The following is a 13,735-nucleotide window of genomic DNA, read 5'->3' as shown; positions in this document are numbered from 1 at the left end:
TATTTACTAACATTATAACATAAGCATCTTCCAAGTTGGTACAAGCTCTTCATACATGGAATTTTTGAACGGTCACATACTATTCTGCTGAGTTTCCTGAAGTGAGGGAGGCATTTTTTATTCCCTTAAACCAGGACTAAAATAATCGGACTTCAGTCCCAGGATTTCAGAAATCGTGGAGCAGATATCTACGTGAACATCACATCATACATTCATTCAACAAAATATTATTGAGCTCCAGGCCTGTGACAAGCTCTAGAGATACAGTGGTGAGTCAACCAGAAGCCCAAGGAGCTTTTCTGTTTGAAAAAATACAAACATAAGTGAACTGAGTGGGGAAGAGGAAGACAAGAGACCACGCCTACGTAATGAAGGGGCTCGAAGGCCAGACTACAGTTTGAACCTGACCCTAAGAGCCACAGACACCAGGACACCACGGAAGACCTCAGAGCCAGGGAGGGACGCGGTCATATTGTACAGTCCCTGTCCCTCTGGAGGAATGGGGAAGGTTGTGACAGCCTCCCACAGAGAGAAAGCCTCTGGGAGAAGTGCCCTGTTAGGGATGGAAAGTTCTTGAATTGTAACTTTAGTCACTGGAAACCCCAGGCCAGATTCCTGGTCCATAGGAAGTGATGTCAGCAGGGTCAGGGGCTGCCTCCAGCAGCAGAGAGAAAAGCGTAGAGGGAAGAGGAAGGAACACCTTCCCCCCAGCCCTCCCTGCACACGAGCTCTGTTCGTGGGCTCACCTCCCACTCTCCGAGGCAGCGTGATGTCATGGGAAGAACAGAAGCCCAGGGCCGCCCCTGGGGCTCCAATGCGGCAGCAGAAGCCAAGCCCAGCCCTCACGTCCGTGGGCTGCACTTTCCTCACAGGCAACACAGGAGGAAGAAGAATTAAACCCAGCGGTGCCTTGCAATGTGGACGTTGTAGCTCCGTGAAAGTGGCATCTCTTATGGTGTTGACCTGTCAGCATTTAACAAGACCCTTGAAACAGGGTCAAGACAAGATAGAGACCTCAGGGATGAGTCACTGTCGAGCGCCCTGCTGAGTTCATGGCTCTTTGCCCAACACACACCAGTAATACCTGGTCGTTACGGAACATTTGGAAAACGGGAGAAAATCAAAGCCCCCGTGATCATCCCACTTGGAAGACCCCAAGAAAAGCACCGGTTATACTCTTGCTTCTCATCTTCCAGACTTTTCTATTAGATATAAAAATACATGATTATGTCAGCAGGATGGTACAGTGGTGGGTTCAGGGCCCAGACTCTGGATTCTGAGTCCTGGGTTCAAATCTTCTCTCTGCTACTTACTTCCCACGTGCTTGGGGAAGGCCCTTCACTTCTCGCCGTGCCTCAGTTTCCTCATTTGCAAATGAGGAAAACAACAGCACCTGCCTCAGAGGTTGTTGTGAGGATTAGATTAGTTATATGTATAGAATAATATGTATGTGATATAAATGTTCACTGCAGCTGTTAAGCCATCTGCACTCTATGAAAACCTGCTTTTATCCCCAATGGTTAACACTACGTGGTGACCATCCCCAGACCTCCTGGTCTGACTTCCTGAATCCTGCAGGATGCAGTAGACAACCTTGCCCATCTTCAAAGCCCTCTGGAGCAGAGACAGCACGGCCTCCTGAAGTGATCCGCCCTCACCCTCGAGTGAAATGCCCTTTGTCCGGACTAACCAGACTCTTTCCTGGTTGAGGGAAGGGGAAAGTGTCTTGTCCCTTAAGCCTCTCAGCAACTCATCCTCATTTTACAGATGAGGAAACTAAAGGCTCAGAGAGAGGCAGTCACTCGCCCGAAGCACATAGCTGGGCAGGGACAAAGCGGGCCTGTGCACAAAGGCTGGCACGTGCATGAGACAGCAAGATGGAGAGCCGTCCAACAGAGGAAGCCCTGCCCCAGGGTCCCTCGGAATACACCTGGGGTGAGTGAAGCTGTGAGCAGCCTGGTTTCCCCCAAGGGCAAAAGTGAATGCAGCCACAATCATAGGAGAATGAGCAGGAGGCAGCCACATTATCTGCCAAAATTGTCAAATCCAAAGAGTGTGCGTATCTGTGGCTGTGTGGTTTTCTGAATCACTTTATGGATTTTTCCACCTCCACTCCCCAGTATCACAATCAGCCCCAAGGGATGATCTCTTCTAAAATGATGCACATTATCTGTAATAGTCAAAAACTAGAATGTCATTTTAAAAAAAAAGAATAAATTGTGGAATATGCAGTAGGATTTTTCAACCTCAAAAAAAAAAAGACTCGCAGAAACCGAGACTCTTTAGGTCTGGAAGGACAGTCACAGTCGCTTACTGTGCGGAACAGAAAACCATGGAGTGCTGTGACTTGCCAAGGAGCTGCTACCTGGGGGGCACGGCTGGCTCCCAGCCCAGTGACCTATGACCCAGCACGGAGAGCTGGCCAAGTATGGGCTCCAAGCCATCCCGTGTCCCCACCGTTCCCACATCCTTCAGCCCATCATTCATTCAAGTGGCACTGAGTGTCTGCCCACTGGCCGGGCACTGCCCCAGACACTGGGAATACAGGAGCAAACTAGATGGGTGATGTCCCTGCCCTCATGGCGCATTCTACAGGGAGAGACAGACATAAACCAATAAGGAACAAGGTCAAAGCATGTTAAGAGGAATGAAGAAAATAAAACACATTGATAAGATAAAGAGGAAAGGGGGACAGGGTCGGCCTCTCAAACAAGGTGACATATGAACTGAGAAATGAAAGACTATGGCCCCCAAAGATGTCAGTGTCCTAAACCCCAAAACCTGTGAATATGGTACCTTACATGACAAAAGGGACTTTGCAGAGGGCATTAAGTTAAAGATTTTGAGATGAGATTATCCTGGATTATCTGACTGAGCCCAGGGGTCCTTATCAGAGGAAGGCAGGAGTGTCCGATTCAGAGAAGATTATGACAGAAGCAGAGGTCAGAGAAAGAGATTTGAAGATGCTACCCCGTTGTCTTTGAAAGTGGAGGAGGGGCCACAGGGCAAGGGATGCAGGCAGCCTCTAGAAGCCAGTGAAGGCAAGGAAATGGATTCTCCCCTAGAGCCTCCAGAAGGACAGCTGCCCTGCCAACGCCTTGATTTTAGGACTTCTGACCTCCAGAACTGTAACACAATAATGGCTGTTTTTAAACTATCAAATTTGTGGTAATTTGTTACAGCAGCAAGAGGAAACTAACAGAGACTAGAAAGCTAGGCATGTGGAGGACAGAGCGAAGAATGTCCCAGACAGAGGAAACAGCAAGTACAAAGGCCCTGAGTCTGGACCAAGGAGGCCAGTGTGGCTGGAGCAGGGTGGGCATGAGAGGGTGTTGGAGGAGAGGAGGTCAAAAGTCACTGGCGCTCAGACTGTGCCAGACCGGGCAGGCCTGGTGAGGGATTTGGATTATAACCTAAATCACAGTGGGCAGCTCCTGAGGACCCTGAGCAATTCTGGTGTCTCCAAGCCCTAAGGAGTCAGAGGTATTCTCCTCAGAGGATGTACAAATGCACATGAAGAGACTCCCAACATCATTAGTCATTACAGAAATGCTAAGCAAAACCAGAGCAAGAGGCACTTCCCTGGTGGTCCAGTGGTAAAGAATCCGCCTTCCAATGCAGGGGACACAGGTTTGATCCCTGGTCAGGGAACTAAGATCCCACATGCCGCGGGGCAGCTAAGCCCGCGTGCCACAACTACAGAGCCCACACGCCCTGCAGCCTGTGCGCCACAACTAGAGAGAGAAAACCTGCATGCCACAACTAGAGAGAAGCCCGAGTGCCACAGGGAAGAGCCCGCACGCCACAACGAAAAGATCCTGCTTGCCTCAACGAAGAACCTGTGTGCCTGCATCTAAGACCCGACGCAACCTAAATAAATAAATAGATAAATAGATAAACACAGCAAGAAACCACTTCTCACCTGCTCAGATGGCTACAAACTCAGAACGACAGACGATGACAAGTGTTGGGGGGAGGGGACGTGGAGAAATTGGGACCCTCACACATTGCTGGTGGGAATGTAAAATGGTACTCGCATTTGCAAAAACAGTCTGACACTTCCTCAAAATGTTAAACATAGAGTTACCCTATGACTCAGTAATTCCCCTCCTAGGTATCAACCCAAGGGAAATGAAAACATAAAGGCACACAAAGACGTACACAAATTGTACACAGGAGCGTTACCCATAATAGCCAAAAAGTGGAAAGAACCCAAATGTCCATCAACTGACAGAAGAATAAATAAAATGCAGTACATCCATACGATGGAATGTTATTCAGGAATAAATAAAAAGAAATTGGGACTTTCCTGGTGGTCCAGTGGGAAAGAATCTGCCTTGCAATGCAGGGGACGCAGGTTCGACCCCTGGTCAGGGAACTAAGATTCCCACATGCCTCGGGGCAACTAAGCCGGTGCACCACAACTACTGAGCTCGCGCGCCTCAACTAGAGAGCCTGCTTGCCGCAAAACTACAGAGCCCACGTGCCTTGGAGCCTGCGCGCCACAACTAGAGAAGAGAAAACCCCACACACCACAGCTAGAGAGAAGCCCGTGTGCCGCAACGAAAGATCCCACGTGCCACAACTAAGACCCAACGCGGCCAAAAAATAAATAAAATAAATAATAAATAAATCTTAAAAAAATAAGAAATTAAGCACTGATACACGCTATGACATGGATGAAACTTGGAAACATGCTAAATAAGTCAGTCACAAAGGACTACATATTGTATGATTTATTCCATTTATATGAAATGTCCAGAATAGGCAATGCCTAAAGCTGGGGGGAAATGGGCGATGTGTGTGAGAGTGCTGGGGGAGACAGCTGAGGGGTACAGGGCTTCTTTCTGGGGTAATGAAAATGTTCTAAGATTGATTTGGAGATGGATGCACAACTCTGCATATACTAGATGCCACTGAATTGTACACTTTAAATGGGTGAATTGCATGGTAGGTGAATTATACCTTAATCAAGCTGTTTTTTAAAGAAAGTCATAAACAGAGAACAGACTAGTGGTTGCCAAGGGGGAGGGGGTGTGGGGGAGGGATGGATTGGGAGTTTGGGATTAGCAGATTCAAACTAATATATATATTGACAGAATGGATAAACAACAAGGGCCTACTGTATAGCACAGGGAACTATATTCAATATCCTGTGATAAACCATAATGGAAAAGAATTTTTAAAAAGAATGTGTGTGTGTATATATATATATATGTATAACTGAATCACTTTGCTGTACAGCAGAAATTAATACAACATTGTAAATCAACTATACTTTAATTTTTTAAATTTTAGTAAAAAAAAAAAAAGAAAGCCATAGGTGTGCCTTGCTAAAATAGCAACAATATCCTAGAAACAGAAGTTGTTGTGGCCTTCACAATTGAGGCCAACATGGAAAACACTAGAGAGAGTCTCTTACACAAAGTGTTTGTCCACTGCCCAGGAAACAGTCGAAGTAGTTAAATCACAGATCATCTGAGCAAAGGGACACAGTGCAGTCTAGAAAATCAGATGGTGACAGACATTCTCAGAGGTGCCCTGACTTGTTACCAGGGACAGCCTCTGTGGGGAGGCCGAGGAGCAGGGAGGGGAAAGATATTTACTTTCCCCTCTGTCCCAGGGGCGTGATTTACACCATTTAATCTAGTACATCTGTTATTTTTTTTCCACAAAAAACTTAATAAAAATACACACTGAAGGTAAAAGCCTAAATCCATGTTGCTAAAGAATATTCCTTGGCAAGAAAAAATAATTGTGATATAGTTTAAGTGAAAAAAGCAGGCTAGTAGAATGTACAAAATGATACGATTTTTGGAAAACGTATATACATAAATAAATATGGTTAGTAAAAAAGACTAGAAAGCATAAGACACCCAGCACTCGGCTGGCACATAGTGAGAAGCCAATGCACGTTAGCGGCTGCTGTTGTTATTATTACTATTGGCATCCAAATGGTAAGAATGGTATCCCTTATGGGGATATATATACGCATAGAGCTGATTCACTTTCTTGTACAGCAGAAACTAACACAACATTGTAAAGCATTTATACTCCAATAAAGATGTGGGAAAAAAAAAATGGTATCCTTGGGCTTCCCTGGTGGCACAGTGGTTAAGAATCTGCCTACCAATGCAAGGGACACAGGTTCGAGCCCTGGCCCGGGAAGATCCCACATGCCACGGAGCAACTAAGCCCGTGCACCACCACTACTGAGCCTGAGCTCTAGAGCCCGCAAGCCACAACTACTGAGCCCATGTCCCACAACTACGGAAGCCCGCGCACCTACAGCCCATGCTCCGCAGCAAGAGAAGCCTCCGCAATGAGAAGCCCGCGCACCGCAACTAAGAGTAGCCCCTGCTCGCCACAACTAGAGAAAGCCCGCGCGCAGCAACAAAGACCCAACATAGCCAAAAATAAATAAATTAATTAATTAATTAATTAAAAAAAATACTCCCTCCAAATTAAAAAAAAAAAAAAAGAATGGTATCCCCGAGTGGTGGAGTTTGAGCTACTCTTAATTTCCCACAGTATTTTGCAATAAGTGTATTATTTTTGTGACTGGTTTAAAACAGGATTTCTGAACCTCAGCACTACCGACACTTTAGGCTGGATAATTCTTTGTGGAGGGGGCTGTTCTGTGCATTGCAGGACGTTTGGCAGCATCCCTGGCCTCTACTCACTACATCCCCCAAGTTATGACAACCAAAAATGTCTCCAGACATCGGCAAATGTTCCCTAAGGGGGCAACGTCGCCCCTGGTTGAGAACTACTAGGTTAAAATATATATTATTTCCTCAAACTGGATGGATAAAAACATACATGTTCATTTTATTATTATTCTTTCCACTGTACATAAATATTATATTCCCTTTGTATGAATGGTATATAGCATAATCTCAATTTTAAAGAAAATATAGATATTACTTTAAAAATAAAGTGGCACCAGTCACATTGACTTAAAACATGAACCTGAGAATAATTGTTAACACTTCCTTAATACTTACAAGAACCTCTGACACATAGGTGTCAAGTGCTTTTTATACAATTTCATTCCTCATAACCACCTCCAGTTTACAGATTAAGAAGCTGAGACTCAGAGAGGTTAAGCAACTTGCCCAAAGTCACCAGCTGGATGTGGTGGAGCCTGGAAGGCGCCTGAGGACCACACACGCAGCCTCCCCCAGGATGCCAAGCCCTCAGCCAATCACCAGGCACAAACAAACAAAATACACCAAGGAGTTACGATGTCCTGGCGGGGCCAGCCGCCGGGGTTCAGAGCCCAGTACGCCACTTAGCAACGCCATACCCTGGCCCCCCAAAGTAACTCTACCTTTAAAGCCGTTTCGTCGTCTGTAAGATGGGGTAAGAGAAATAGGCACTTTACAGGCCGTCGTGGGAATTAAATGAGATAATCGGTGTCAGGTGCTTACATCAGGGCCGGGCACACAGTAAGCACTAGTCACTGCTAAGAGCGATCATTTTCGGCTTTACTGTAACAGCGAAGTCGAGCCAGTCATTACTTAGCGACAGACTGAGTAACAGCAGAAATCCTCCGAGATCACCTAACACCTTCCAAATGACCACAGAGAGGGGGCAGCGCCTGCCCGAGGGCACACAGCGAGGCCCGGGTCCAGGATGGCAGCACAGAGAGCCCCTAGAATCAGGACCCGCGTAAACAGGCGGGGAGGGGGTTTAGCGGGGTCGCAGGGGTGCCCACTCACCGAACTGCATCCAGTCCCACTCGCTCAGCGCGTCCATGTTGCGGCACAGGTCGTCCAGCACCCAGGAGGGCAGCTGGTAGATGTAGCAGGACATGGCCGGGCTCCGAGGGCCGGCGGGCAGGCGGCGCGGACAACTGAGTCCTACGCGCCAGGACTCTGCTTCTTTACCGGCTGGCCGGTGGGCCCACCCAGCGCGTGCCGCCCGGGAAGTGGGCGGGGCTGGGCTTGGGCTCGACTGCCCCCCAGCGGCCACCGGGGGCGCGACGCCTCCCGGCCGGCTGGACCAGCGGCTGCGAAACCAAGAGGGTCAGCGCCGCCGGGAGGGGAAACAGGCCCAGAGGAGCGAGGGAACACGTGCAAGGCCACACGGGAATTCAGCGGCAGTCCCAAGAGACCTTCTGACTCCACCTCCAGGGCTTTTGGCCCTCTGCCACATACGATTCCTTCAAGAGCTAGTCTATTAATTACCTGCTATATGTGGGGCAATGTTCGAGGTGCTGGAGATGCATAAGTGGAGAAAACTTACCAAAGTCCTTGTTTTCATGGGAGTTACAATCTAGGCGGGGGTGGGAGTGGGGGAGGAAACGAGCAACAAATAATAACAGTATTGAATAGGTAAGTTACATGAAATGCTAAAAGGTGAAAATGCTATGGCAGGGGTTGGGGGAAGGAAAGAAAAACAGGAATGAGGAGTTCAGAGCAAGCAGGGGGAGGACTGTATTAAATAGGGTAGTCAGGATAGACTGTGATTTTTTTTTTTATAAATTTTATGTATTTATTTATTTTTTTGGCTGCATTGGGTCTTCGTTGCTGCACGCGGGCTTTCTCTAGCTGCTACGATCAGGGGCTACTCTTCATTGCAGTGCATGGGCTTCTCACTGGGGTGGCTTCTCTTGATGCAGAGCATGGGCTCTAGGCCAGCGGGCTCAGTAGTTGTGGCTCACGGGCTTAGTTGCTCCACAGCATGTGGGATCTTCCCGGACCAGGGCTCGAATCCATGTCCCCTACATTGGCGGGCGGATTCTTAACCACTGAGCCACCAGGGAAGTCCCTAGACTGTGATTTTAAGGGTTAATATTTATTGAGCAGCTACTATGTGCCAGGGACTGTTCTAGGTGCTGGGGTTCCCTCTGAAGAAAAAAGGACAAAATCCCTGCCCTGCAGGAAGACACACAATAAGCAGTAAAAATGCTAAATAAGTAAATAATTTAGCACTGTAGAAGGTGATAGGTAATGTTTGGGAATAAAAATAGAGTATAGTAAAAGAGAGTAGGAGTAGCTAATTGCATTATTCATTGTCTTAGAAGGTGATAAATATTATTGGGGCAAAGCAGAATACGGTAAGAGGAACTGGGGGGCAAAGTGAATTATTGAATAGGGTAGAAGGAGAACATAATCACTAGTATTTATTAAGTATTTATGATGGGCAAACTTCACCAGGGTTGTTTTACTTACTCCTCACAATGACCTTATGTGTTACCCCCGCTCTACAGATGAGGAAACTGAGGTACAGAGAAGTCAAATAACTTGCCTAAAATCATACAGGTACAAAGTGGCAAAGCTGGGATTTGAACCCAATCAGTCTGACCACTAGCCACAAGCTGCCTCGTTATTGCAATAACTACCGTTTATCTATACCTACAATGTGCTTTGCATAAATCATTTTATGTAACTCTCGTAAGCCTATGCTTTTACACAGAAGTAAATGGGTTCCAAGAAGTTAGGCAGTATCATCTAAGGCACATAAGCAACTAGAGCACCACTTTGCAGCTGCAAACATCAGCTATGGAAAGAAGAAGGAAACTAAAAGGAAAGTGAGCAGCCCTGAGAACAAGCCCCAGCTCTGCTACCAACAGGTTTTCCAACCCTGGACAACTCATTTCACTTCTCGAGCCTCGCTTTCCACATCTTTAAAGTGGGACTAATCATTCCTCCTGCTTAGAGCTGTGAGCGAAGGAAGTGGGTTAAATCAATTTACACAATTATAAACAGATTAGTTTATAAACAATCGCTCATATATTGATTAAATCATTTTAGACAGGGTCTTCCTTGCACAGAGAATGCGATCCAAAAATGGTAGTCGCCATTGATAATATTGAAAAAGCGCCCACCGGCCTTGGGGTCCTATCAGGATTTGGGTCCTAGTTCAGTCACTGTCTCTGGCTCTTCATCCTTGAGCCAGTTTGCAGTTTTTTCTTTTGTAAATTGGGTATCCTGCTCCACCCACTTCGAAGGATTTCTGTGAAGTTTAAACAGACCCCAAAATGCTCGGGGTAAACTGTAAAGTGCTGAGCCCCATAAGGAATCACTATTATGTGAGTGCACCTCCTTGGTGTTTGACATGGGGTGCATTCCAGCGCTCCAAGACTGCTTTTCAGGGGAAGTCTCATGTTGCAGCAGTGGTTGAAGGAGGAATTTGAGGTAGAAGAGCTCCAGGAATGGTCTGACGGAGGCTGAGTGGAAAAAACACCTACATCCCAGGTGCAAGGGGCAAAGGAGGATAAGGGTCCTCCTTTTTCTCTCCTCTATTTGCAGAGTCCCGGCCTGCTTTCCCCCTCTGCTGCAAGCACAGAGCCGCTGTCCCTTGTAGTGCTTTTCCCCTAGGGCCAGGGGGCCTCTTCCCCTTGGTGAGGCTTTATAACCACAGAAGGTTCGCAACAGCCTTGGCCCGTCCAGGAGACAGGCAGGCCGGGCAGCCCCTCTCTCTCTGCTGCCTCCTCCGGCCCCTGGTTACAGGGTTCCTTCTTGCCCAGCTCCAGGGCTTTCAACCTGAGTCCTAGGATTCTTTCCTGCAAAGACGATTGAGTAGTTCTGGGCCTAAGCAGGCCATCTTAGGCACAGGTCTTTGTCCCCATTCTTTAGAATATGTTCTTCAAAGTAAGGTCTTTGCTATCACTAATTAACAGAGTTGCCACTCACCTATCGAGTACCAGGCATTTAACACATATTATCTGGGATCCCCACAATGACCCTACAGGGTAGGTTTATCATTCCCATTCTACAGATGGGGAAACTGAGGCTCACGTCAATTGCAACTTGTCCAAGCTAAACTGGCCAAGTGACAAGATTCAACCCAAGTCTGATTCCAAAGGGAGGGCTCTTTGTGCCCTATTATATCACCTCACCCTGAAAAATTTCCTGTGATCCTGCACACATCTTCTCCTAATTCACTTTTCCATGACCAACAGCCTCCACACCAGGATCAATTAGAAACAGTTATTGAGGCCGAATGTAATTAGTGATATAGTGTGCCATTTTGACCTATTCATGTTTAATTCCCTTGAAATTACAATCAGAGGTTTGCAATCCCTGCTACACCTTAGAATCAATCATCTGGGAGCTTTAAAAAGACTCTACAGGCCCAGCCCTACCTCCATCCAGAGATCCAGGCATGATTGTTCTGGGCTGGGATTCAGGCGGTAGCATTTCAAAAAGCTTCCCGGGTAGTTCTACTTATGTGCCAGCAGAGTTGAGGACCCATGTGACATCAGGAAGATGGGCACGAAGGAAGGCTGATGAAAAGGAAATAACCACAGTAAGGCTTTTCTGTGTACTTTGCACATATTTTTTCTTTTCTAATAAAAATAACTTTATTGGTTTTTCTGAAAGTACATGATCACTGTCTGAAAAAAGGAGTGAATTAAGAAAAAACCCAGGGACTTCCCTGGCGGTCCAGTGGTTGGGACTTGGCCTTCCAAAGCAGGGGGTGTGGGTTCGATCCCTGGTCGGGGAGCTGAGATCCCGCATGCCTCGTGACCAAAAAACCAAGACATAGAGCAGAGGCAGCATTGTGGCAAATTCAGTAGAGACTCGAAGGATGGTCCACATCAAAAAAATAAAAAACCCAGTCCTAGCCTTTCTTCCTCCTGTAGAGGGGGAAAGCCAGTTCCCCCTTCTGTGTTTCTCCTTACCTTTGTAACCCAGCAGGACCCTATGGGGCCTTCCCAGAACAGACACCCCACACCCCTGCCACCCCCAGCGTCCTCTGCCTGTTTTGTCTGTAGAAAACCTTTAGCCCCCTAGGCCTTCCTCGAGTTCCAAAGAGTGAATTTAATCAGCAACGTGAGAAAATGCAGAAAGAAAGGGAAACAGTCAAGCGTGACAAAACAATAACAGTTTAGCCATTAAACAAAGTTGAGGACTTTTAGCTCCTCCTCAAGGGCTATAGGTAGTATTCTGAGCCAAATTCTTTGAACTGTTTTGCAGATACTAAGACCCCCACCAGGTGGAAGAAGTTAACCTTACACTGCCCACAAGCACGTAGACCCCAGACCAGTTGGGACCAGAAGGTTGATGTTGTTGACTCCCAATTATCTCATCCCCAACCAATCAGAAGAGTGTCCACTAGCTGACCACACACCCCACAACACCCCCTCCCTCACGCTGTCTTTAAAAACCTTTTCCCAAAAGCCTTCGGGGAGTTCAGGTTTTTTGAGCACTAGCCACCTGGACTCCTTGTTTGGCGCCCTGCAATAAACGCTGCACTCCCCTTCACCACAACCGGGCATCAGTAGATTGGCTTTACTGCACGGGTCAAGCAGACCCAAGTTTCGTTCGGTGACACTATTACACACAACACGTCACTTCTGACACTTCTGGTCACCAAATGGAGGAGAGGGGGTAGTTTCCCCACAAGTAATTCTCTGTGACACCAGCTGGGTGTCCTACAATTAAACTTAATTCTAATACTATCTACCTGGAGATAGTGTCAGATCCCACAGGTTAAGGGCTCAGTTCCGCAAGGCTGCCCCCAACCCCCCTTCAGATGCCAGTCCCAAGTAGTAGGTCCCCAGGTTACCCATAACTTCCGTCGAACTTGGCTACAAATCAGAGGTTCCCAGGACCCCTCCTCAAGTTCAATTAAGTTGCTAAAGTGGCTCACAGAACTCATGGAAACACACTTACCAGTTTATTAAAGGATATGACAAAGGATACAGATGAACACCCAGATAAAGAGAAATATAGGGTGAGATCTTCGAGGGTCCTGGGCACAGGAGCTTCGGTCCCAGTGGAGTTGGGGTGCATCACCTTTCCAGTGTGGGTGCGTTTGTCCCCCTGGAAGATCTCTGAACCCCCTACTTTGGGACTTTATGGAGGCTCCCTCAAGTAGGCATGATCAATTATGAACCTCATTTTCAGCCCCTCCCCCCTCTCTAGACAAGGGTGAGGCGGGCTGAAAATTCCAAGCTTCTAATGATGGCTTGGCTTTTCTGGTGACCAGACCCCATTCAGGTGTCATCCAGGAGCCCACCCAGAGTCCTCTCGCTAGAACAAAAGATGCTCCTAGTGATCTTATCACTTAAGAATTTAAAAGGGTTCTAGGAGCTGGGGCAAAGATATAGCTATATCTATATCTATATCTATATCTATATCTATGTCTATGTCTATATATCTATATCTATTCCATTATCTCAATTATCTCAGAGAGAGAGAGACAGAGAAAGAGAATGAACACCTTCCCATAATTTCACCCTGGATGGGCCACCATTATTAATACTTTGCTGTATATACTTTCACATATTTTTAGACCTCTATAAAATTAATTTTTAATATAAAAAATTTTAAAACATTTCATTTTCTGTAAATGTTTTTCAATTAATAATAAATAGTTTTTCATGTCCTTAAATAAGCATCTACCTTTTCCTTTTTAATAGTTTATTTAGGAGCACCATACTTTATTTGGCCAACTTCCTATTAATGTACATTTATTTCCAGTATTGGGGTCCGTTCCAGAGGGGTCTGCTTTCTCATCTACAGGAAGGGTAGGGCAGTCCTAAAGTCTATCAAGGAAAACCATAAATCAATAGTTGGAAAACTGCTACCCCGAGGACACACCAGACCCCCCTCCAAATTCCCCCCACTCTCTGCGGTTGCTACAGGACAGGGTAATCCAGACCTGCTAGAATAACCCTCCCCTTTAGTTCCCACCTGATGCTTCTGAGCACTGGATAACTGCAGCATGAGTTCTCAGTATTCCCGCATTGGACCGGGGTATCTGATCACCCTCCTCC

General features: G+C 46.8%; 1 protein-coding gene across 4 annotated transcripts in view; it reads right to left on the bottom strand.

Moving 5' to 3' along the window:
* IRAK2 (interleukin 1 receptor associated kinase 2) overlaps positions 1-11,159 on the bottom strand; it is a 66,508-nt gene extending 55,349 nt beyond the window's left edge. For 3 of the 4 annotated variants that reach the window (XM_036869383.1, XM_036869385.1, XM_036869386.1), the window contains exon 1: positions 7,725-7,870. In XM_036869383.1, the coding sequence (XP_036725278.1) occupies positions 7,725-7,818 (94 nt within the window). In that variant the 5' untranslated portion in view covers positions 7,819-7,870. Of the gene's footprint in view, positions 1-7,724; positions 7,871-11,095 lie in introns of those variants that run through there. The other variant, XM_036869384.1, reaches the window with a different exon arrangement.
* Between the last annotated feature and the right edge of the window lie 2,576 nt (positions 11,160-13,735).

Source organism: Balaenoptera musculus, chromosome 11 (genome assembly GCF_009873245.2).
Source record: "Balaenoptera musculus isolate JJ_BM4_2016_0621 chromosome 11, mBalMus1.pri.v3, whole genome shotgun sequence".
Classification (NCBI taxonomy): domain Eukaryota; kingdom Metazoa; phylum Chordata; class Mammalia; order Artiodactyla; family Balaenopteridae; genus Balaenoptera; species Balaenoptera musculus.
This window is presented reverse-complemented; position numbering and strand designations above follow the sequence as displayed.